The sequence below is a fragment of the Sceloporus occidentalis genome, unplaced genomic scaffold, assembly GCF_023333645.1.
Source record: "Sceloporus occidentalis isolate IW3139 unplaced genomic scaffold, rSceOcc1.0.p SCAF_18, whole genome shotgun sequence".
Taxonomy (NCBI): Eukaryota; Metazoa; Chordata; class Lepidosauria; order Squamata; family Phrynosomatidae; genus Sceloporus; species Sceloporus occidentalis.
The window spans coordinates 8,225,520-8,252,300 of NW_028316998.1; the positions used below are offsets into that span (position 1 = coordinate 8,225,520).

General features: G+C 42.2%; 1 protein-coding gene across 1 annotated transcript in view; it reads left to right on the top strand.

The window, feature by feature from the left end:
• LOC149302575 (gamma-aminobutyric acid type B receptor subunit 2-like) overlaps window positions 1–26,781 on the top strand; it is a 240,097-nt gene that overhangs the window by 54,067 nt on the left and 159,249 nt on the right. Inside the window, exon 2 of the mRNA XM_089482242.1 lies at window positions 14,280–14,417. Within this exon, the coding sequence (XP_089338368.1) occupies window positions 14,280–14,417 (138 nt within the window). The remainder of the gene's footprint in view (window positions 1–14,279; window positions 14,418–26,781) is intronic.

Consider the following 26,781-nt stretch of genomic DNA (forward strand, 5'->3'; position numbering starts at 1 on the left):
CAGGTTGCTGATATGAATATGTGAGCAATCTGGTTTGAAGAGGAACATGAAGGTTATTTAATTTATTTGTGATAGAGACATCATTTTTTGCCTAAAATTAACTGTTATGATCACACAAGTGATATGATTATCAACTAGAAAATACAAATGTGATGAGCAGTCTCAAAGGGATAGGTATTTTAGATGACAAGTGTGTTGAGAAATGTAGACCAGTTCTTTAAAATCAGGGGGAAAAAAACATTCCTCCTGGAGGAGCTTTAGATACTGTACCAAAACAGAATATCTAAATGAGCTCTGTATATTTCTTTGAGAACAAAAAAATCTTTATGACTAATGCTTTAAAAATTATTTATTTTACATGAAAGTCTTTTAGTATACTTACCAAATGTGCAGCTGTCAGAACAACGTGGCATAATAATTTTTGAAGATATACTTACCCCTGAGGATTCGGACTAAAGATGTTGTTTAATGTATGTTTCTCACTTCTGAATAACATTTCTCCTAAATTCTTACAGCCAGAGAAGGTGTCTCTTATATATATATATATATATATATATATATATATATATATATATATATATATATACACCTTCTCTGGCTGTAAGAATTTAGGAGAAATGTTATTCAGAAGTGAGAAACATAGATTAAACAACATCTTTATATAATAGCATTATATATATATAATGCTATATTAAACATGATTGCTGGTTCCCTGCAAATTGGGATATCATGGAAAGGTTGATGGCAGAGTAATTATAACATATCTTGCAGTATGTCAAATGGCTAAAAAAACTTTCATTTGTTTTGGATGTGTAGTTAGACACATAGCTAGGAGAAAGGCTCTACCCATTTCTGAAATTTAGTATGGCTGCATATACATCTCTCGCAAGTGGTCAGTCAGTTTCAGCTTTAACTTGACTGAACAGACTCAACTGATGTTGCAAGCCCTTGCGTGCTAAGACTTATAATCACCGATATATGTGTTTCTTGAGAGGGCATGCAACTGTAAACCTTGCAATCAAGTTTATGTGAGTATCCTGCAACTCAGAAGGTTTACTTAAGAATAGAAAAACTTAGAATGAAAATAAAAATAAAAAAAAGCCATTTTCAAAACCTTCTATTAACTAAGAAGTGCTGATGGATTCCTTCCTTTATAACCCATCCCATGTGCAGTGGGGTTGATGAAATACCTTAGCCTCCACCCTGACACGGTAGTGAGAGGAATGTTATTTTAAAAAAAAACGAAAACTCAATGAAGGACTTTTAAGCCCCAGAGATAAGCATGCATGGGCGTAGGAACCGGGAGGGGGGGCAGATCCCCCCCAGTAACTCATGCGGGGGGGACCGATAATGAAGAAATCCCCCCCAGGGCCGTAGGAACCCCCCATAGAAACGCCGCAAATGCGGCCCGCGAGACCTCGAGGTGCGGCCCGCGTAAGATCGGCAGCCAGGGCAACCGATCTTACGCGGTCCGCACCTCGAGCCCTGCTACAACAAGAGCCCTGCTACTTACCTGTGGGAGGGTCTTCTGTACTGCACAGAGGAAGCGGAACCCAGCAGAGTTCACGTGACATCACATCACATTTTGCTTCCTCTCTGCAGTACCAGAGAACGCAGAGGGAGGCCTCGCCCCCTGCTGAAGTCTGTGAGCGGCATTGAGGAGCTGCAGTGCAGGTAAGGGGGTGGGGAGGGTCTTTGAATCAGTATGCGTGATTGAGGGAATGAATCTGTGAATGAATTAGTATATGAATGAATGAGTGTGTGTGTGATAGCATGGATGTGTAAGTGCTGGAACCTAGGCATGATGGGACTGTGATTGCTGTTAGCAATCACACTCCTATCATGCCAAGTCAGCCAGTACATGCTTAAACCTAGCTAGCTGTCCCCGTTATGTATTGATGCTGCCAGCAATATGGGGTCTGCACTTCACTTACAGCCACCCTGTACCAGCATGTACTGGCTGCCTGGGTATGATAGGAGTGTGATTGCTGTTAGCAATCACACTCCTATCATGCCAAGTCATATTGCTAATTTTTTTTTGTCCAATTGTGGTGTGTTACCTACTTTTATAAAAAATGTGAGTTTTTATTATTATTTTTAAAGGTGGGGGGTCATTTTCAGTTTTGGCTAAGTGAACTGTGAATGTTTTGGTCCAAATTTTCTTTTTGGTGCATCCCTAGAATAAATAGAACTATTTCATTTTTAATTATCCTGAGTCCTGAATTTGTAGTCACAAAACTTTCTAGGCCCAGAAATCGGTGAGAGGAAAAGTAAAGGTTTTGTGTCATTTACTTTATTTTAATCTGCATATTTTATTAAAGGCCATATTTTCTCACAGTGAAAAATGAGTGCGGCCCGTGCACGTATACAATACTGATGAAGTGGCCCACTGCAGAAAAAACTTGGACACCCCTGGGGTAGACAGTGAGAAGGGGGGGTAGGGAGAGGGTAGCTAGTGAGAAGGGGGGTAGGGAGAGGGTAGCTAGTGAGAAGGGGGTAGGGAGAGGGTAGCTAGTGAGAAGGGGGGTAGGGAGAGGGTAGCTAGTGAGAAGGGGGTAGGGAGAGGGTAGCTGGTGAGAAGGGGGGTAGGGAGAGGGTAGCTAGTGAGAAGGGGGCGATAGGGAGAGTGTAGCTAGTGAGAAGGGGGCGATAGGGAGAGGGTAGATAGTGTGAGAAGGGAGGGTAGGGAGGGGGTAGATAGTAAGAAAGTGTGAGAGAGGGGAGAGGGGGTAGATAGTGTGAGAAGGGGGAGAGGGGGTAGATAGTGTGAGAGATGGGGAGAAAGTGGGGATCTGTTGGGGGAAAATGCTGTCCCCCCAGATTTTTAGGGGTTCCTATGCCCATGTAAGCATGGATACAATGGATACAATTGTGGATACAATGATGTTGTTCCATTCAAGGGTAACTTGAACTAGAAGATGATTGTTATTGACAGAGGGAGCAGAACAAGGATCACCCAGGCCAGGGGTAGGCAATCTTCGGCTCTCCTGATGTAGTTCACAACATCTGGAGAGCCGAAGACTGCCTACCCCTGGCCTGGGTGATGCTCCATCTCTAGGCCTAGATGCAAGAGTTTTCTGCCCTATTGGGACAGGACTTGGCAATATTACCTTTCTGACCACAGTAGAGACAAAGACCTTCTGATCTTCTGCGTGTATTCTCTTCTATGGATAGCTTGGTAACACCCAAGTACATATGTTTCTTGGATGAAGGGTTGAGACAGGAATTCCAGTAAATAGAGAAACCCGAGAACATGCCCTTCTGAACATTTTTGAGTTTCGCGATTGTCCTTCTCTGATACCACTATCAAGTTTGAGAGCCAAATACACAAAATCTTCAAACTCTCAGGTCTCTGGTGAATAGTTCATCTTTTCAATGTTCAGACGGATCATCATAGAAAGCTGCGATGAGAGCTTCGCTAGACCACTTCACCTTGGCTGCCATGGTTTTAAATTCTATGGCATATTCAGCCTCCAGTCTGGGACATTGTTTTCATATTATTCAGCTACACAAAGCTTTTACTTTGCATTTTGTGGCAATTTAAGTGGTTATCTTTTTAGTATAATTTGATTATTTTGCATTGACATTTCTAATGTATTATTCCATCGCTATTAGGTAAAACAGGATATGATTCAATCTTTTATCTTGTTTAGCGTAAAATAGCATTTACTAGCATTTATCTACATGTTGTTTCTCTATGCGTTTGTATATTTTGATTTTGGAGAGGTTTTTGTCATTTAATGTATTAAACCAAGAACTGGTGGAACAATTTTAAGAACTTTAAGAATAAACCTTATCTATAGTTCTCTGTACTTAAGTGTATGGTTAATGGAATTTGCAGCAAAATGGCAAATCTACCTTTAATTAAATGTAACAACACTGGTATATTCAGTATTTCTCAACAGGCAAAATTAATCTAGTAAAAAACTTCACTTTTTTAATGACAGCATTATTTTAGACAGTAAAACCATTACCCTCTTACTAGATGCACAGTTGGAAACTGTCTGTTAGTGTATTGAGTGTTTCTTGTCTGTGATCAGTAGTGCATTAAAGACTGTATACATACTGCCATGCAACCAGTTTCATTACCCAAAATGATGATTTGTGATGTGGGTTAAACCAGTCCATCGCACACAAGGGGATGAAGGGAGATATATGATTAAGCACAAAGTAGGGGCAGGGGCGTGCTGGGCCAGGGGGCAATTGCCCCCCAGGCCGCCCTGAATCCGGGCTGGCCGGGTGGCCGGCAGACGAACATTCATGGCAGCCGCAAAGTTAAAAACTAAACGGCTGCCACCGGGACTGTCCGCCGTGGCGGGGGGCGGTCCGCCTCGAGTGCCGCTCACTGAGGGGTGCCGGCACGCCTCCAAAAACGATGCACGCACAACTGTGGCTGTGCGTCAGGACTTGATGTCAAATCCCGGCGCACAACACTGAAGCCACGCCCACCGTCTTCCGCGCTCTCTGCACCGGAAGGACGGGACACAGAAGAGGAAGAAGAGGAAGAATGAAGAGGAGGAGGAGGAAAAGTGACAGTGCCAGAGGAAAGGTAGGAAAATATTAGTAAGTGTGTGAGAGTGATGGGTGTTATGGTATAGTTTATGATGAATGTTTGTCAATGAGGGTTTGAGATTGCATGGAAGTGTGGGGGGATAGCATGGCATAGGGAGGCTGTCTAGGCATGATAGGAGTGTGATTGCTGTTATCATTTTTTTTTTTGTCCAACTGTGGTGTGTTAACAACACTTTTATTAAAAGTAAATTACATACCAAAATTGGACAGAAAAATGTAATAACATTATTAATATATATATATGATTGCAAACAGCAATCACATGCCTATCATGCTAAGTCAGCCAGTACATGCTAGAACCTGGGCATGATAGGATTGTGATTGCTGTTAATTATATATATGTATATATATATATATATATATATATGTATATATTAATATTGTTATTGATTTTTTTTTTTGTCTAATTTTGGTGTGTTACTTTTAATAAAGTATTTTCATTTCGGTGCATCCCTACTATGTACTAAGCCAGTCACTGAAGTGTTAGGCCTAAACCACATCAATGTTTGGCTTAGTATATAGTGATAGGGGTTGTACTGCAGTATTGTCAGTGTCTGGCTCAAAGTATAGGCACACATTGATGGTGGTACTGCGTAATCCCTAAGTATATAATGTTAGCAGTTATGCTGTACCACCGTCAATGTGTGCCTCAGTATATAATGATAACAGTTATGCTGTACCCCTGTCAGTGTTTGCCTAACCATAGAAACTATGCAGTTTTAAAGTGTGTGTGTGGGGGGGGGTGCCACATACAGGATCTGCCACAGGTGCCAAATACTCTAGGTACGCCCTTGCGTCGTGCGGAAGTCAGGCCCAATGGCCATTCCTCAGCTCTTCGTCCCACGTCTTAAAATGGGTGGGATAAAGAGCTGAGGCACGGCTATTGGGCGGCGCGGTGCGTGCACGCCGGCCGCTTTAACTTCATTAGGCGCCGGTGGAGTGACTGCCACACGGCGGCCGCTTTCAGTGTCGCTCGCAGCCGCTTTGGTGGCGCAATGGGCCACTTGACTAGACTTGCCCCCCAGGCCTTAGGCTGCCAGCCCTCCCCTGAGTAGGGGTCTAGGGGAGGTACAGATAGGCAGACCCCCTTGGGGGGTACATAGTTTTGTGGACTCCCTTGGATAGTGCAAAGCGAGGGATTCAATTTACATTTAATCTTGCCCTCCTCTTTACAACTTGCAAGCAACTCAGGAGTTAATGAATCCCAAAGTTGCTGTTGGTTTATAACTTACACAGTTGAACTTTTCAACCTACATTACTATGCTAGTATGCAACTCCTATGTACTGCAGTCGAGTTGATGTGAGTTGAGTTTACTCTCGAGTATAAAATCGAAAACTTGACTAGACTGCAAACTTCACAATTAACATTAATAAACCCAAGGGTTCTTATTTTCTTCTATTTCTATGTTTTTTTTTCTGTATCTGCTTGTACATCACATTTGAGATTTCACATACAAACATTATTGTATCTAATACCTTGTGTACCTATAAAGTATCAGTTGAAAGCATCTATAAAGATTTTAACTCCAGTAGTTTACCCATGAGGTTTATTTTATTACCCACAGCATACAGCATGTGTGGTTAATAAGGTGTCTGGAAACTACCAAATTGACTTTAACCCCCTACCCAGATGAGCATGAGATGGAAGGTGAGGGGGAGGCATTAGATGTGGTTCCAAGTTTTATTACAAATTTGTCCCCCCCCCCAATTCTTTAAAGAATTGTGCATTTTTGTGGATGGTGAAATAATGTAGCAACTTATAAATCACTTATCTCAAAATGCGTTTCCTTCCCTAAGTTTTACCCCTTACTTATGGTGGAGGAGTGTGGTGCTTAAGGCTGGTCACAGAAGCAGGGTTGCTGTTAAATATGAGTCCCCTCTTGGGGAAATCCAGAAAATTAGGACATTTAGAAAAATAAATGTGCCAAATGAACATTTAACATTTCTAATATTCATATTTCTTAAAAAAGGGGATGCTTCTGTAAAAAAAAAAATCCTATTTTTTATTTTTTAACAAATAATTACAATGTCTTTTTTCTTAATGAAATTCACAGAGGCAAGTAACAATTCACTAGAAGATGGTGGTCATGTCTATGGTAAATGGATTCATCAAAACTGAAGGAAAATTAAGGTTTCAGAGTCTTGCTCAGCAAATAATAAATGGTTTAATATAGACACAGCTGAATCTCTTTAGGGTTCTGTTAAGGAAACAAATAAAGTCACTGCCTTCTTATTATATCTTTTTCATTCATTGTTACTTTCATTGACCCACTTGAGTAAGGAGGGTTAGACTCTGAGGACAATTAACTTATACAGAGAACACTTTTGTCAGAACTATGCAGAATTTTTTTCAGTTAAGCTGAAAAAGGGGGAGAGAGTGGACAAAACAGGACAGGGAGCAGAGCCAAACACGACTTGTCCCCAAATCAGACAGTAAAGGAATTGCCCGACATCCACTTATCAGCTGTTATTCAGGAAAAAGGAGGTAACACTTTCACCTCTAGGGGAACCCTTGCTCTAAGAGCATTGATTCCTCCAAAAGCACCTTCATAAATAACACACAGAAGATCTCTCCATTTCTTTAAGTAATGTAGCAGAGAGGGACATAAAACATTGAGGCTGGAGGCGAAGAGGCAGGGCTTGTTAAGCTATTTTTTATGATCAGTGCCAGTTTATCATCACTTATCATTGACAGCCAGAGTGTCAGTGTGCAAAACTCACATATTCATGCAAAATAAATGTTTACAAAAATTACATATTAATGGGGGGGGGGGATATATATATCATAGAATATATTTGTGGTAGTGGTAAAACAAGGGCGAACATCCAGTGGGTCTAAATTGTGTCTAGACCCTGAAACGCCCCGTAAGTGCCAACAAAACGCCCTGCAAGTGCCAACAAAACACCCTGAAGGAGAGGGTCCCAGAAATACAGGCTGAAAACAGCCTTTACCTTACATATATATATATATATATTCATAAATATTCTTTTATATATATATATATATATATATATATATATATATATTGTGACAAACCCTGTAGCACAAGGGCCATAAACATCACAGTTAGGGGTCTTAAGCACAGTCCTCTAGGGCAATCAGAGTCAGGAACAACAGTTTGAAGCAAAACAGTGCTTTATTTTTAATCGCTCAAACCCCAAAACCAAATCATAAAAACAAAACCTAGCTCCCAATTGGAGCCCTCTCTAACTAAACTATGCTGTTCCAGACTGACCAGCCTAATCACTCACTAACTCAACCTCCCAGCCAGACCCAGCTACGCCAGGCTCCCCCAGACAGCACACAAAATGTCCAGGCAGGTATTGCCTCACTTGGCTCAGGGATGGTCTTCTTGTTCAGGGCCTCTCCTTGCCCTGGGAGCGCAGGGAACTTCCTCTTCCCCCAACAGTCTCTCTGTGTATCAGGCTCCAGGGGTTTGTAATGCACAGCACCTGTGCCTGATGCCGGGCTCATAGAAATCCCGTACTGGATCCTGAAGACTTCTAGCCTCCTGGAAAAGCCGTCATGGATTTTCCACAGAATGGGGGAATGGAGCATTGGCCCACCCTGCTCTCCAATTGCTCCACCCCAGGGACCCATATGTATAATCTGCATAGCAGCTGAACTCAGATGCCATGCTAATCATCTCCCTGGGGTTCACAATCTCACTATATATATATATATATATATATATACCGTATTGGCTCAAATATAGGCCGCACTTCCCCCCACCCAGCGGGGTTAGGATACAGATCCCCCGCAGCGGTGCAGGGGACCTATATCCTACTCTCGGATACGCTCAGACAGCCTCCCCTGCCAGCACTTTCCACGGGGGGGGTGCCGGCATGGGAGGTTGTCTAAGCGCATCGTGCGGACGGTCACTGGCTGCGGCGATGCGGGTAAACAGCCTCCGCTGCCGGCACATCGTGCAGATGTCCCGGCAGCGGAGGTTGTTTACCCGCATCGCCGCAGCCGGTGACCGCCCGCACGATGCGTTTTACCTCTGCCCCCAAGACTTACCAGAGCAGACTCCTGGGTGTTTTGCGGGGCCGGCGGGGAACATCTACGCAATACGCGTATACAACTTCCGGTTTTATACGCGTATTGCGTAGATGTCTCCCGCCGGCCCCGCAAGACACCCGGGAGTCTGCTCTGGTAAGTCGGGGGGGGCAGAGTGGCAGCATATCTCGGGGGGGGGGACAGTGGCAGCATATCTCGGGGGGGAGGAGGAGGAGGACAGTGGCAGCATATCTCGGGGGGGGGACAGTGGCAGCATATCTCGGGTGGGACAGTTACAGCATATCTCGGGGGGGAGGAGGACAGTGGCAGCATATCTCGGGGGGGAGGAGGACAGTGGCAGCATATCTCGGGGGGAAGGAGGAGGACAGTGGCAGCATATCTCGGGGGGAAGGAGGAGGACAGTGGCAGCATATCTCGGGGGGGGGAGACAGAGTGGCAGCATGTTTTTTTGGTGCTTTTTTAAAGAAAAAAACTTTTTCTTTAAAAAAGCACCAAACTTTTAGGGTGCGGCCTATATACGGGGGTGGCCTATATCCGAGCCAATGCGGTATATATATATATATAGTTAATATAATTACAATAGGTTTGGTGGTGCCAATGCCGCTGCTACTTCTTTTACTCTACCAGGCAAAACTTATTCAGGCAACCAAAGGCACAAGCAAAATTCACAGGAGAATTCCAACAGGAAGAAAATAATACTTTAAGGTGTGCTGCCAGGAGCTCCTGGACAAATCCAGGGTTCTAATGCATGCCTATATTTTTACCTAACACCAGACATAAAAAATAGAATCATAAAATCTTTCAATATGCCATTTAAAATCATAAATCCATCACCTGAAAATATTTACTCAGTCTATATATTATGTAAAAATGTCTAAAATGTAGTAAAGTGACAGAACTCACTATATCTCACTAACAACAGAAAAGCTAATTTAAGGCAGGTCAACGTGGTACTTTTCACCTATAGACCCATTAAAACAAATGCAAAGAAGAACTCTAGACCTGTAAAAAAGAAGTTAAAAATTACCCTACATATGCAAGGAAATGGCTACTTTGGTCCTGGCCATCGGAGGTGGGTACCTTGGGGGCATGGTCTAGCTGTCTCTGCCATTGCAAGCATCAGATATGTTACTTTGTATCTCTGTTCACTGGTCTTCATTGAAAAAGGAAAAAACAACAGACACAGTCCTCCACTTGGCATGAAAGACTCACTGTGGGAATACACTATAGTATTTTTGGGAATATATATATATTATTCAGTTGAAGGGAATAATGTTATATACGGCGGCATACTTCCTCAAAGTTGATGTGTTAGAAATAGGAAAAACGTAAGGATCTGAGTGACTTTGACAAGGGCTAAATTGTGATGGCTAGACAACTGGGTCGGAGCGTCTCCAAAATTGCAGCTCTTGTGGGGTGTTCCTGGTCTGCAGTTATTAGTACCTATCAAGAGTGGTCCAAGGAGGGAAAAGTGGTGAACTGGCGACATTGTCGTGGGCGCGCCAAGGCTCGTTGATGCACTTGGGGGGTGAAGGCTGGTCCATGTGGTCAAATCCAACAGACGAGCTACAGTAGCTCAAATTGCTGAAAAAAAATAATGCTGGTTCTGATAGAAAGGTGTCAGAACACACAGTGCATCACAGTTTGTTGCGTGCGGGGCTGCATAGCCGCAGACCAGTCAGGGTGTCCATGCTCATGTGCCCTACAGCGCCTACAATGGGCACATGAGCATAACAATGGAAGTTGGCCAGGTATGAATCACGTTTTCTTTTACATGTTGTGGATGGCCAGGTGCGTGTGCCTCACTTACCTGGAGAACACTTGTTACCAGGATGCAGTATGGGAAGAAGGGAAGCTGGTAGAGGCAGTATGATGCTTTGGGCAATGTTCTGCTGGAAAACTTTGGGTCCTGCCATTCATGTGGATGTTACTTTAACATATACCACCTACCTAAGCGTTGTTGCAGACCGTGTATACACTTTCATGGACACTTTATTACCTAATGTTATTGGCCTCTTTCAGCAGGATAGTGTACCCTGCCACAAAGCAAACATTTTTAGGAATGGTTTGAGGAACACAACAAGTTCAAGGTGTTGACTTGGCCTTCAAATTCCCCAGATCTCAATCCAATTGAGCATCTGTGGGATGTGCTGGACAAACAAGTCCTATCAATGAAGGCCCCACCTTGCAACTTACAGGACTTAAAGGATCTGCTGCTAACGTCTTGGTGCCAGATACCACAGCACACCTTCAGAGGTCTAATGGACTGTTTTGGTGGCCAAAGGGGGACCTACACAATATTAGGCAGATGGTCATGATGTTATGGCTGATCGGTGTATATATAATTATAGATTTAGATATATACATGTATGTAGAAATACAATTACTGCTGTATTTTTTTTTCTTTTATTTTTCCTTTCTTTTATTTGGAAATTATATACATAATCTAATTTTTATATTTTTATAAAACTATATGCTTTTTGAAATATAAGCCCTTATACAATCTTAAAAATTGTATTATATCATATTAAATGCAGTCTCATTATAGTTTTAATTTGAACCAATTTTGCAAATGTATGCTGCTGCATAGTTAGTCCCAAATGAAGCAAATACATCTAAGGATTCAGTAATAATTTAATTAATGTGAGAGTATTTGCATCAGATCTTGCTAGGCTCTGCAGTCATTAGCAATTTCAGAGGTTTTATCTAGTGGTGGACATCTTAACCTTACTTAAAAGTTGACATACCAGTGACACTTCTTTTAGGTTTTATTCCACAAATTGAAAATTGCAATGGCTCTGCATTTTTTTTTTGAAGTTACACTAGCTCTGCAAATCCATTTATTCCAACATTATCTAATGAAAGATAAAATAGACATTTATATGCCGCTAACCTCGTTGCTGAAATTTTAATTGGATTAATTTAAGATGTGGTTGAAATCTTGTGGCTCTGATCAGCACGGTCAGATATTGGTTCAATGGTTGTCTGATTTTGCTGTCCAGTTTGTAACCACAATGAAAAATGAAGGGTGTAGAAAGGCTTAAAAATATATATTCTTTATAGAGGAAATCTCTAAAATAAAATAATTTTTCTCTTTCTGATTTTAAAAATTTTACTTTTTCTTATAATTACAATTGGCCTTTTGGGGTGCAGGTAACATTATGAGTTAAAAAATTAGGCAGCGCAAGTTTTTTTAATTAATCACATTGCCATTGCTGTCAGGCATTTGCAGTTGAAGAATGCGTTGAAAATCCTACTGTCACAAGAAGGGATACTATTTTTCCTATACTGGCTTAGTATAGCACATTGATTTTTTTTCTTTTTTTGTTAATGGTCTAATTAAAAATATCATATTTTATCCATAACATTTTTGGAATGTCTAATCCACTTATATGCATGGCCAAATAAAAGGTGGCAGGTATCCGAGATGGAATAGAGGGAATTTAGAGCTGTCAGTCTAAATTTTTGTCTGTGTCCTAAGGGTATTAATTGTCTTGACATAAAACGAACAGAATAGTTTTCTGTCTACAGGACAGCCAAGATGAAAACATTATAAAGATTACTAAATGTTCCACTCAAGTGATCTTTCTTGTGATCACCATTTAATACATACACTAAAAGTGTTTAATAATTGATGTCAAGGGACATGCACACTTCTATGGATCACCTTGGTTTATATTTGTTGCTACAGTCTGAATATGGACATGTTATGCTATATTGTTATCTCTTCCCTAAAGGAAGATCTTTCTGTGCCATTTTATTTGTGACTATAGAGGACTGGAAGAATCACAAGCACTGGCGTAACTGCAGCTGCGACGGGGCCCGTGCCTCTAGGGGGCCCAGTGCGACCCCTGCGACCCCTTCTTCATGTCTCTCTGTACTGGTCCAAAATAGTTTAGAAAGGGCCCTTCCTAAACTATTTTGAACAGGCATGGTGAGGTCATGTGACCCTGTGGTGAAACAGCGGGATGTATGTATATGTGTTTGTATATGTATGTATGTGAGCATGGATGTGTAATTATGTGTGCGTGAGTGAGCATGGAAGTGTAATTGGGTGTCTGATCATGTAAGTGTACATGTGTGTGTCAGCATGGATGTGTAGTGCATATGTATGTGTAAATTGATGAAATGCGTATGATTTAGAATGTGTACGTGTGTTAGTGAATATGAGTAAGTGTGTGTAGTTTGTGTAAGTGTGTATACATATGTGTGCCAGAGTGTAAGTTCGAAGGAAGGTGGGGCATGGGGCAAAGAAGAAACAGACACGTTGTGAATTAATAGATTGATATAAATAAAAAATAAATAAAAAAACTATGTACAATTTATAAAGGGGAAAATTGTGGACTCTTTTTCTGACTTTTCGAATTTTCCTTATTACTAAATTCCAGAAATTCTATAAAAAATCTTCACCAAGACAGTTCCTCATTAATGCAGCACCGTTGTTTTATTTAAGAAATTGGTATTACTCTTTGAATTGTGGTTCCGATTTGCTGGTTAGTTGCAGGTTATATTAATAGAAAAAGATACTACATGTCACCTCAATAGGTACCTCAGTCTCTTTAGTTTTATCGATAAATATCGGTTTGCTTTCTCTGGAATCAAGTTATCCATTGCTAATTACATTATTATTCATATTCTTCTACCACAGGGGTGTCAAATTATTCCTCAAAAGTAACAACATTACTATGAGGTTTTGTTAATTTGGAATATAGCAATTAACATTAGCTTTACGTCTTTTCCTACGTTGGCCCAACTAATACTTATATACGTCATATATTTTATAACTGAAAACAATATTTAAAAAATACCAAATTTAACAATTTAAATTTTTACCTTAATGTTGGAGAAGAGCATGTTTTTCTCCCCTGTTCATCCTTAAGCTGACCTTGATTGGTCATGAACGTGTTTTTGCTATTGTGTTATAGATACTGATATGAGCAATGGAACTGCTGATATATGATACAATCTAAAATAAGCTGTAAGCATGAAATGTAACACATTTAAGACATAACTGAATAACTAATAAAATATGTAGGCTAGTTGTAGGTGAAAGCTAATACAGTTTTTACTTAAGTTTTATAACATAGATAATATTAATATGTATAAATAATGGTGATAAGGATTTTAATACATTGGACAGTAATTGGATTGTTGTGAGCTTAGGGATTCAAAGAAAATAAAGCAGCTGACACTTATAGCTATAAAATTATTATGTTTCCCTGTATCATACTCTAATATTGATTAAAGTATTATTGCCAGCGGCGTATTGCACATGAGATATATATTGATCAAAGTCATTCTCTTCACTTACATACTTAGTAACAGCGTAGAAACTTGAATATCCTGTTATTATAGCAACCCAGGCATACATGTATATTTGATTCAGTGTTTTATTGTTGTATATGATTTTACTGTATCCTATGAACATTTTCCTCCCTATTTACCATATAATAGACTATGGGATATCTTGAGAAATTACTCAAGGCCCCTTTTTACATTGCAAGAATGATCGAATGAACCCATAACAGGAGATCCACACATGTGCACATGAAATATTACTGGCGATCATGTTTAAATTAGTAATATTGTAATATTACATAAAATATTAAAATATATAGGACTTTTATACTAGCTTTTATTGGCAACAAGTATCTTTGCTATATCATGTGTTTATTTGTTTTTACAGTGTGACAATGCAAAAGGACTTAAAGCATTTTATGATGCGATAAAGTATGGACCTAATCACTTGATGGTTTTTGGTGGCGTATGCCCTTCAGTGACCTCTATTATTGCTGAGTCTTTAAAAGGATGGAACCTGGTTCAGGTAAGGCTGTATTTCATGTATAGTGATGTACATATTACATATTATTATATATGCATTCTCTTCTGTTCACCTATAAATATTTGATGAGTTACAGATATCATCCATATATATCAATGCTGATACATCAGTTTATTGATATATATATATATATATATATATATATATATATATATATATATATATATATATATATATATATAGCCTAATGTAGTTATTAAGCTCTTTAATTCAGATCAATTTCCTCCATCTCTTCTTCACATGCACATGTACAGGCAGTGAACTGGGCCATTAAAAGCTTACTAAACTTCTTCAAGCTTAAATCCTATTTGAAGAAACAAAAGTCCTTTAAAGTACATTATTTTTATACTACTACTTACTAAATGGTGCCAGCTTATATATAATGTATTCACATCTTAAACGTCTTCTATAAAGTGCACTCTGCATTACATACTATTCCGCAGGTTAGTAGTTTCCCTTTAGCAGTGCCGTAGGGTTTTCTTTCTGCACAATCAAATTCTTTTCAGCAGTAAAAGTGAACCAATACTTACACCCAGGCAAACTCTAAATTGCTTTAATGCATGGAGTATAAAAATGTGTAAATAATATATTTCTTGCAAAAGATATATTTAAGTAGTATATATATATATATGAATATTTTGTGCATTTTTGTAAAAATGGAAATTATTTCCAGTCTAAAATGCACACTTACTCTAACACATATACATTCTAACAATCACCCTAACGCACACACACATACTAATTTGGACACATACACACTCTAACATACACCTTGTGTGGAGTCTCACTCCAGGGCAGCTTCCAAACTACCGTACCATGTTACATGACCAGCTTAAAGATAAGTTGCCACTTTTAATCAGGACTAGCCAGTTTAAATGCTTTTGGAACATCACTATCTACCATGCTGGGATTTTAGTCTACAATACACAATGCCTTGGTGGTTTTTGGTCTTGCTTTTACCACATTTTTTTCTACTTCAGCTAACTCCCACGCCACTGAAAACAAAGGTGCTAATAGAATTGAATGTGTAAATATATGTATGAAAAAAAATCAATGTTTCAAGCCTCACAAAAAGTTGTAAAGTCTGACACTTAGAAATTACTTTAAGTATAAAAATCTGAATATATTTTTTAATATAAAATAATGGGATAGCAATATAACAGATATAATGGAATACTTTTTTTGTCTATAGGTATGCTTGATCAATACATCTTATAGTCAGATTTGGGAGTATTTTGTGCTGATATTCCTGTATATATATAGATAAACTGATGTATAACAGCTAAGATAGGGAGACATATGGATGGATGGTTGGTTAGATGAAAAATGCCTACCGTTTTATCTCTCAAACATAACGTTCTGGATTTCATTGTTTGACGCTAATTGGTTATTGTAGAAAGCAACATGTACTCATAATTTTGGGGTTCTTATGTTGGTCCCCATTACAACATATGAGAAGTGACTGGCATGTGAGATTTATATAGTGTGGGTGGATTGAAGTGAAAAAAGTGTAGGTAGCTACATCTGTTTGTGTGATTTTTTTAACATTGAAATATTTTGTTTGCTATCTTTTACTGATTGCACAGTATCCTCATAATTAAAACAGTGCCCCAGTGTAATTAATTCTAATTAAACTTATAGAAATAATTATAAAAATGTGTTCTGCTCTCTCCATAAATTTTTTTTTGTATATGTATACGTACATTGACATATTTTTGAAGCCCCATAAAATAAGGCCAATATAAGATGTCAAGAATATATTCAGAGAATATTACATATACTTTTTTTGTTGGTATTGTGTTGTGGTCAGGATAGCCCCATCCTATCCCATACATACTTAAATTCCTTTACTGGCAGAGATAGCTGTACATAATATGTTTGAAATGGTGACCACTTTCAGCCCTTCAAGTTTTGTGCTGGGTTTCAGATGTATGTCTGGCACAACCCTCACCAAAATGACTAAATACCTCCTGACTACTAAACGGTCACTTTTCTTGCTTATCCTCTTTGATCTCTCCACAGCCTTTGACCCTGTTTATCACCCTCTGCTACTGAAAATCCTTCATACCACCACATTCTCCTGCAAAACACCTGTCTTCTGACCATACTTTTTGCATCTCATTTTCTGACACTCTCTATTGATGTGCCTCAGGGCATGATTATGGGGCCTGTACTCTATGTATACCTCCTGTCTTGAAAAACTAATCTCTGAATTTGGATTCTACCACCACCTTTCTGTTGAGAGGTTGCTAATATACCTTTGCTGCTTTGCTGACATCTCACCCTCTCTTCTGAAGTATCTTACCAATTGCATCTCACTACTTGAAGCTCAACATTCTACAACTGAGCTTCTGGATATTTAACTGTCTACTAAATCCTATATTCCAGATATCTCGATCACTGTTGATAATTCCACAATGTATCCAACAAACCAGTTTTACATACACCTGACTGAGATCATATCTAGTATCATATGATATCAAACACTTGTGCCTACAAGCCTGTTACTACTAGACTTGGGCACCAGGGGGCTCTTCGTGTTCGTCTTCGTGCTCGTCTTCGGGGGGAAAAAAACCTTCGTATTCCGCGAATATTCGCCCGTTCCTGTCTTCTCTTCGGGCGAATATTCGCGGACATTCTTCATGCTCGTTTAATCTTCGTTTCCTTCCCGGTTGCCTAGCAGGGGTTAATACGGGGTTAACAACACATCGGAGCAGCAGCAGCTGCCGTGAAGGAACGTGTGTGCAACTCTATTGGTCGTTTCGGCAGGGGGCTGGTCTGGCATCAACAAGTGAATTGCAGAACGCACTTCATTCGTTGATGGCAGGCCAGCCCCCTGCCGAAACGACCAATAGAGTTGCACACACGTACTGAGGTGTACTGTACACAAAATGACCTAGAGACAAATGCTCCAAGGAACTTGGCCTCCGTTTATCATACACAGTCACACATCCATAGATGTTTAATAAAAGAATAGGGATTATTTTACATTTTTAAATTGATTTTGGACCACTTGTAATACATGCCTAACATTTGCTACCTATTCACAATGGCATACTTTGCAACAACCCAACTTTTACTGGACAGGACTGGAAAAAAGCAGGACTGTCCACCAAAATCTTAGGTGTGTTGGCAGGTATGCGGATGGAAAAATGTTGGACAAGAACTAAAAAATAGCTTAGGGTTAATGTACGGTTATGTTTAAGATTAGTAGCAGTGCACTGGTTTGGTTAAAGATGTATTATGTCTAAATAATAATTTAATTTTAATTTTAATGGGTTTTAAAAAATTAAGGGGTTTATTTAAATGTATTTTAAAGTTAGATTTATTATTTAGTACTTTATTATATTTAATGTTTATACTAGTGCTACCTACCGAGCTATAACTACCAACGTGTATTTGCATACCTAGATAGCTAAATTAGATGGGACAGGACTGGAAAAAAGCAGGACTGTCCCTGAAAAAGTTGGGTCTGTTGGCAGGTATGTGGATGGAAAAACGTTATAGTATGAAGTGTGAGTTATAGCGTTAATGCTAGTGAGTGTAGAAGTGAAGGCCAGGACAAATAACAAGAGGAAAGGTCCTTGTGATTTGTGCATTGTACGTGTATGTGTTATGTGTGTTATGTGTGTTGTCACTGTGTGTTATATGTGTTATGTATTATGTCACTGTGTTATTTGTGTTATTGTGTGTGTTATGTTTGGTTGGTTGGTTGTGTATCAGAAGGAAAATAATGAAATGGAAATGGAAAAGGAAATGGAAAAGGCGAATGAGTGGGCAATTGGCGACCCACTCACCTGTTTCACCCCAGAGCAAAGCATCCAAACATTGTCAGTCCTAGACGTTTGGCAGCGGACTTCCAGGGCTCAGACACAAGGCCCTAGCGTAAGCTGGCCACTCCGGCGGAGGTAGCAGGCGTTGCCACACCGCAAACAGACGCAGCCAGGGGGGAGAAACTGCCCTTACCATTAGGGACATTTTGGGCATGACTCTAGCCAGGAAGCGAACTGGCACAGAAGAGATGCTGGCACCACCACAACCACCACCACCACCCGCAGCAGCATTGAAAAATGGGAAAGGCGAATGAGTGGGCAATTGGCGACCCACTCACCTGTTTCACCCCAGGGCAAAGCACCCAAACACTGTCAGTCTTAGACGTTTGGCAGCAGACTTCCAGAGCTCAGACACTAGGCCCTAGCGTAAGCTAGCCACTCCGGCGGAGGTAGCAGGCGTTGCCACACCGCAGACAGAGGCAGCCAGGGGGGAGAAACTGCCCTTACCGTTAGGGACATTTTGGGCATGACTCTAGCCAGGAAGCAAACTGGCACGGAAGAGATGCTGGCACCACCACCACCAGCAGCAGCAGTGAAAAATGGGAAAGGCGAATGAGTGGGCAATTGGCGACCCACTCACCTGTTTCACCCCAGGGCAAAGCACCCAAACACTGTCAGTCTTAGACGTTTGGCAGCAGACTTCCAGAGCTCAGACACTAGGCCCTAGCGTAAGCTGGCCACTCCGGCGGAGGTAGCAGGCGTTGCCACACCGCAGACAGAGGCAGCCAGGGGGGAGAAACTGCCCTTACCGTTAGGGACATTTTGGGCATGACTCTAGCCAGGAAGCAAACTGGCACAGAAGAGATGCTGGCACCACCACAACCACCACCACAACCACCACCAGCAGCAGCATTGAAAAATGGGAAAGGCGAATGAGTGGGCAATTGGCGACCCACTCACCTGTTTCACCCCAGGGCAAAGCACCCAAACACTGTCAGTCTTAGACGTTTGGCAGCAGACTTCCAGAGCTCAGACACAAGGCCCTAGCGTAAGCTGGCTACACTGGCGGAGGTAGCAGGCGTTGCCACACCGCAGCAAGTGCAACCAGGGGGGAGAAACTGCCCTTACCATTAGGCACATTTGAGGCATGACACCAGCCAGGAAGCGAACTGGCATTGAAGAGACGCTGGCACCACCAGCAGCAGCAGCAGAATTGGTAAAGGCGAATGAGTGGGCAATTGGCGACCCACTCACCTGTTTCACCCCAGGGCAAAGCATCCAAACACTGTCAGTCCTTGGCGTTTGGGAGCGGACTTCCAGAACTCAGACACAAGGCCCTAGCGTAAGCTGGCTACACTGGCGGAGGTAGCAGGCGTTGCCACACCGCAGCAAGTGCAACCAGGGGGGAGAAACTGCCCTTACCATTAGGGACATTTGAGGCATGAAACTAGCCAGGAAGCGAACTGGCATTGAAGAGACGCTGGCACCACCAGCAGCAGCAGCAGAATTGGGAAAGGCGAATGAGTGGGCAATTGGCGACCCACTCACCTGTTTCACCCCAGGGCAAAGCATCCAAACACTGTCAGTCGTTGGCGTTTGGGAGCGGACTTCCAGAACTCAGACACAAGGCCCTAGCGTAAGCTGGCTACACTGGCGGAGGTAGCAGGCGTTGCCACACCGCAGCAAGTGCAACCAGGGGGGAGAAACTGCCCTTACCATTAGGGACATTTGAGGCATGACACTAGCCAGGAAGCGAACTGGCATTGAAGAGACGCTGGCACCACCAGCAGCAGCAGCAGCAGAATTGGGAAAGGCGAATGAGTGGGCAATTGGCGACCCACTCACCTGTTTCACCCCAGGGCAAAGCATCCAAACACTGTCAGTCGTTGGCGTTTGGGAGCGGACTTCCAGAACTCAGACACAAGGCCCTAGCGTAAGCTGGCTACACTGGCGGAGGTAGCAGGCGTTGCCACACCGCAGCAAGTGCAACCAGGGGGGAGAAACTGCCCTTACCATTAGGGACATTTGAGGCATGACACTAGCCAGGAAGCGAACTGGCATTGAAGAGACGCTGGCACCACCACCACCAGCAGCAGCAGCATTGGAAAAGGCGAATGAGTGGGCAATTGGCAACCCTTCACCCCAGGGCAAAGCATCCGAAGACTGTCAGTCCTTGGCGTTTGGGAGCGGACTTCCAGAACTCAGACACAAGGCCCTAGCGTAAGCTGGCTACACCGGCGGAGGTAGCAGGCGTTGCGACACCGCAAACAGACGCAGCCAGGGGGGAGAAACTACCCTCTCCATTAGGGACATTTAAGGCATGACACTAGCCAGGAAGCGAACTGGCAGAGAAGAGACACTGGCACCACCACCACCAGCAGCAGTAGCAGCATTAGAAAAGGTGAATGAGTGGGCAATTGACGACCCGCTCACCTGTTTCACCCCAGGGCAAAGCATCCGAAGACTGTCAGTCCTTGGCGTTTGGGAGCGGACTTCCAGAACTCAGACACTAGGCCCTAGCGTAAATTGGCTACACCGGCGGAGGTAGCAGGCATTGCCACACCGCAGCAAGTGCAACCAGGGGGAGAAACTACCCTCTCCATTAGGGACATTTGAGGCATGATTTCAGCCAGGAAGCGAACTGGCAAAAGATACTGGCACCACCACCAGCAGCAGCGTTGGAAACGGAAAAAGGTGAATGAGTGGGCAATTGACGACCCGCTCACCTGTTTCACCCCAGGGCAAAGCATCCGAAGACTGTCAGTCCTTGGCGTTTGGGAGCGGACTTCCAGAACTCAGACACTAGGCCCTAGCGTAAATTGGCTACACCGGCGGAGGTAGCAGACGTTGCCACACCACAAACACGTGCAACCAGGGGGAGAAACTACCTTAAACATTACAGAGAAAAAAAATTAACTTTCCAAGCTAAGAGCTGGGTAACCCAACTTGGGCAGATTGAAGTTAAGAAAGGCAATCTGCTGCATCAGATGAGGTGCCATGCGTGAGCGCTGTGGACTCAGTATGTTTCCAGTCATAGAAAACACGCGCTCACTTTGAACAGTGGTTGGCGGACATGATAGTAGCTGCTGCGCAACCCATGAGAGTGCAGGCCACACACTCTTCTTTTCATGCCAGTAGCTAAGAGGATCAACATTAGGCGCAGAAGGAACTTCACAGAGGTAAAGTTTGACCATTTCATCAGCACTACTCTCCTTTCTGCTGCTAGCTCTGTCAGATGGTCCAACTATACTCCCAAGTGCCTCTTCCCAAAACACAGCTGCTCCACTCAGCTGTGTTGTGCTGCTTGTGGCACTGCTGCTGATGCTGCTGCTAGGAGTAGCAGACCACATCATCTCTTCCTCCTCCTGCACCTCTCCCTCCTCGGACAGCATTCCCATTTTACGCTGCCAGTCACGCACCTTGTTGACCAATTGCTCCCGGTAGCTACTGAGAACATTAAATTTCAAAGCTAGCTTTCCCTTAATTCTTGGATCGCAAAGGCACGCTAGCATCATTTCGGGACTCTCTTCCATTCGTTTGCGAAGGTGTACTTTTAGCAGATCCTTCAGCTTCCTGGCTATGGCTGCTACATCAGGATGTAGAGTGCCACCTTGAACAGCCTCATGGTTTCCAAGGAACACATCCATCTTGCTGCCTAGATGGGAGAACACTGGGATTACCTGGGCCAGACTGGCAGTGTTTGAGCTTAAATTTTCTGTGGCATCCCTGAATGGTTTAAGGACTGCCACTAGCTGGGCGATCACTGTCCAATCCTCCCTATTCAATGGAGAGGTAATCCCAATATTGTGCTCTGAGGTAAGATTATGGATTGCCCTCTGCTGCTCCAAAATCCTCTCCAGCATGTCTAACGTGGAGTTCCACCGTGTACTGACATCCTGGCGTAGGCAGTGTACGGGAAGACCTGACCTCTCTTGCTCTTCCCTCAAAAGTTGGCTAGCCTTAACACTATGGTAAAAGTGCCCAGCGATCTTTCTGCAGCGGGACAGAACTACTGCTGCCACATTAGTTCCTTCTGACATTGCTGCCTTCACTACAAGATGGATGATGTGGGCTGCACAGCGCACACCAACAATATGACCATCTCGCAGCGCTTTCACCATATTGGCACCTCCGTCAGTTACCACAAAACCAACTTCAACATTGGTGCCCGCCTCTGCTCCCAGCCAAAGGCTAAACATTTTCCTCATTGCATGCAGAATATTTTGGGAAGTGTGCTTTTCATCCATCAAGGAAAGATCGGTAGCCTGCTGCAGCAGCTTCCTTAGACACACCGGGCTGCCACCAGTGTGCTGTCAAAGAAAGAAAGGCATGCTGGCCGCTAGGTGCACTCCACAAATCTGTAGTGAAATGAACACACTGACCAGCAGCCTTGGAAAGCTCCTCTTTCACTGCTGCAACACAGGACAGATACAATGAGGGGACAATGTTCCTGCTGAAAGTGGAACGTGACGGAACTGTATATTGTGGAGCCACAGCCGCCATCAATTGTTTGAAAGGCTCCCCTTCGATCATAGAGAAGGATGCCCCTCCAACAGCAATGAACTGACCAATCAGTCGCGTTACTTTATTGGCCTGCTGTTTGGGCATTGACCTTTTGGATTGGAATGCCACAAATTGTTCCAGGGTGGGCTGGACATGCAGTGCTCCAACCTGCCTTGGTCTCTGGCTGCCAGCACTAGCTGCTGCTGCTGCTGCTGCTGTTGGCTCAGAAGAAGAAGCTGTTGGGGTTTTTCCACGGCCACCAGCTATGCTGCCTGCACTAAGTTTTACTTCTGCATCTTTCCCCAATAGCACAGCGTTGTGTTGAGTGCTGAGGTGATGCTTCATGCTAGCACTGGTAAAATGGCCAGACACTTTCCCTCTGCTTATTAGCTTCCCACAATGTTTGCACTTTCCATAGCGCCCTTCTTCAACATTTTCAAAGTGCTCCCAAATTGGGGCGCGCATAGCCTTGGAGTGTGCCTTGGGTGCTGCTCCTACTGCTCGGGGTGGATGAACAGAGGCAGAACTAGTGGTGGTGGGACTGGTGGTAACAGTACTGGCCATAGTGGGACTGCTAAATGCTTTAGATTTGCTAGGTTTTGCTGCTGCTGCTGCTGCTGCTGCTGCTGCTGGTGGTGATGATGGTGATGATCGTAGCGGAGAAGGTGGAGGCTCAGGGGAAAATTGTGCACTAGTCTCTTGGACACTGCTCCCTGAGGAATCTGATTCCTGACCACTCATCTCCTCTACTTCCTCTGGCTCATAGTCTAGCTCTTCATTAGCCAGATCGAATGGAATTCCTGCTAGGCTGGAGCTAAGACTGATATCGTCGTGAGACTCGTGACTAGTAGTAGTGCGAGCAGGAAGAATAGACTCTGCACTTGGCCTCTCAGTCTCAGGCTCCTCTGCTACCTCGCTAGGTGGAGTCCCACTATGTGTAGCCCTCTCTCTAACTGTCTTTACAAAAATTTTGTAAGGACTTGGTGGCTTGCTAGAGGTACTAGGAGGACATGGCGTGGCGGTACCAGTGGGAACAGTAGGCGCAGCACTAGTGGTGGTAGAGGCGGTGGGGGTGGTGGTGGTGGTGGTGGTGGTTTTCCCTACAAAGGAATGAGATCGCTTTTGTTTGGGACCCCTCTGAGTCTTGCTGCTAATTTGGCTCTGCTTGGTACCTTGCATGCTGCTTGTGGATGGGGAAGATGCTGCTTGGGGCAAAAGGCACTTCTTTTTAGTCACTGGGCTGGTACTACTTGTGCTACCCTTTAACTTTGAACGTGCTTCTGGTGCTTTAGGCTTTCCGTAAAAAACCATAGAGCTTGTGGGCCTAGCCGCACTACTACTGCCTGCTTTTGGTGCCTTTCCTTTACTTGATGATCCTTCAAGCAATGCTTCCCCAAATGATAAGCGAGAGCTTGGCCTACTTGGCCGACTAGACTGACGCAAAGGCTGCAAAAAAAAAAAGGAAAAATGAATTAAAGACAAAAAAATTAGAGGAAGTTCTCTTCAGTGCTACTGCTTAAAAAGTAAAACTATGCACTACTGCACTGTGCTGTTGTGTGCAATCTGGCAAAGTGCTAAAGTTATTTAAATTATTAACTCAAGATTAACTATTTAATAACTAGCAGTATTTTATTTTTAATTTGAATTTACACGGGCCTAAGAGCTTAGCCTACTACTATGCTAGCCTAAAGCTATATTTCCTTACTATAAGTCTACCTCTAGGCAGACGTTCTCAAACCCACTAAGCTAAAGTGAGGTTAAATCAGATTCAGTATGATTTATTAATTAATATTAAGTTATATAATATTAATAGATTAGAAATAATTTACTTATATATTATGTATTATAGATAGAAGAATATAGATTATGAATTAGAATTTAGAATTAGAATTACTTATATTATAGATTATGAATTAGAATTTATATTGTTATATATTATTTATAATATATTATAGATTAAGATTAAAGAAGATTAGAATTATTTTAGTACTACAGCTAGTAGCTTGAAGCTTTGCTTAGTACAGCTTGTCACAGTCAATTTTTCTTGAAAAGAATAAGAAATAAAATAAAATGTCACAGCAAAACAGTTAGCTTCACTGCTTGCTGAACAAAAACACACAGCACTTATGCGGCTGCACTCACTAGCCCAACAAGTTCACTTCACTGATGGACTGAGGTGAGCAAAACACTAAGGGTACTTTTAATAAAATTGAAATAAAATGTAAAATAAATGAGAAAATCTTTGCAGAACAGTTAACGTCACTGCTTGCTGATCAAAAAAAAACACAGCACTTATGCGGCTGCACTCACTAGCCCAACAAGTTCACTTCACTGATGGACTGAGGTGAGCAAAACAAATGAAATAAAATGAAAGATTATTAATTAAGAAAAATTGACTTGGTCTCTTGCTGTTGCTAAAACAAAGCACAAACTATAGAGCTGCAGCACCAGTACTAATAAGATTAGCTGAACTATACGCTAGTAGTAATTAATTAATATTATTACTTTTATTTATAGCTAATTTAATTAACTATTAAGATAAGAAAGAATTATAGAATTATTGATATTACTGATTTTAGATTAGACACTAGTAGATGTCTTGAATGTCTACAGTACACTCTACACTAGTATACTATTACTAACTATAACTGACAAATATATATATAATTTTATAATGAATTCAATTATTAATTATATTAATTAATATTACTATTTTTAACTTAGACACTAGTAGATGAATGTCTACAGTACACTCTACACTAGTATACTATAGTATATATATATATATGACTGACAAATATATATATATATAATATTATAATGAACTATTAAATTATAGACTCTATTAAATTATTATTTATAAATTCTATTTAATTTATTTAAGCAGGACAGGCAGTAGGCACTAGTGCCATCCCAGGGCAAGGGCACCCCAGTGCCACTGAGACACTGGGTGCACTGTCAACTCAACAGCACTTACACTACAGTTGATGACAAATTAAATAAAAAAAAAATTAAATTAATCAAATTATTATTATTAATTATATTAAGTAGCACTGAAGTGAGGATGAAGTACACTGTGAGAAATGGCAGGCTAAGGCTTACCAGTCTCACACAGAACAGAACAATCTCTCTGTAACGCTCGGATGCAGCACAGCAGTGTTGCCAAAGCAGTCACAGCGAAAAATGAATGGATCTCTCAGGCAAGCTCTGGTCTTATAAAGGCGCCTTCAGAATTAAAAAAACAGCAGCACAGGCATTGGACGAGACCCTTAGCGTGACGTCACAAGAGTGAGCTGATTGGACAGACGAGATCAGCTCACTCCTGTCGATTCTTCGTGGTTGTGAATCTTCGACTTCTCCTACGTTTTGCCGGCACTGTATTCTCTTCGGCGTGTCTTCGGAACGAACAAAAAAACGGCCTCTTCGTGCTCGTTTTCATGTTCGCCCGAAGACGAATGCGCAAGTCTAGTTACTACTCGCTTTGTAGACACAACTGGACACAACCAGAAAACACAGAGAGTCCAATAACAGGCTCACAGCAACATATTCTGTAGAGCAGGCAGGTACAAGCAGATGGTAAGGTGGTCCGTAGCACAGGCATACTGGCCAGGGGGTCTGTAGCACAAGCAGACTGGCTAGATGTTTTGTAGTACAGTCACAATGGCCAGGGGTTCTGTAGCATGAGCAGACTGGCCAGTAGGTCTATAGCATGAGCAGAAGGCAAGGGAGTTTGCAGCATCTAACCAAGGGGTAATTCAGAAGAGGAGTCAAAGTCCATGCCAATATATCAAAGTCCAGATGATCCAACTCAATTGCAGTACAAAGGGGGAACCAGGTTCAATATCTAAGTCCATGCCAAGGGTCAAAATCTAGATAAGCAAAATAGTTACTCCACAGGGTGTAAACAGGGCTGGAAACACAACGTTTTAGCCCTGAGCTAGGACCATGCCCAGGTATTTATAACCCGTTGATTGCCATAACAAGAAACAGGTGAGGCAGATGCAGGCAGGTATCTTATGTCCATGGGTAGGTAGAGAAATCAGCAACCCAAGAGCCACCTGGTGGCATAA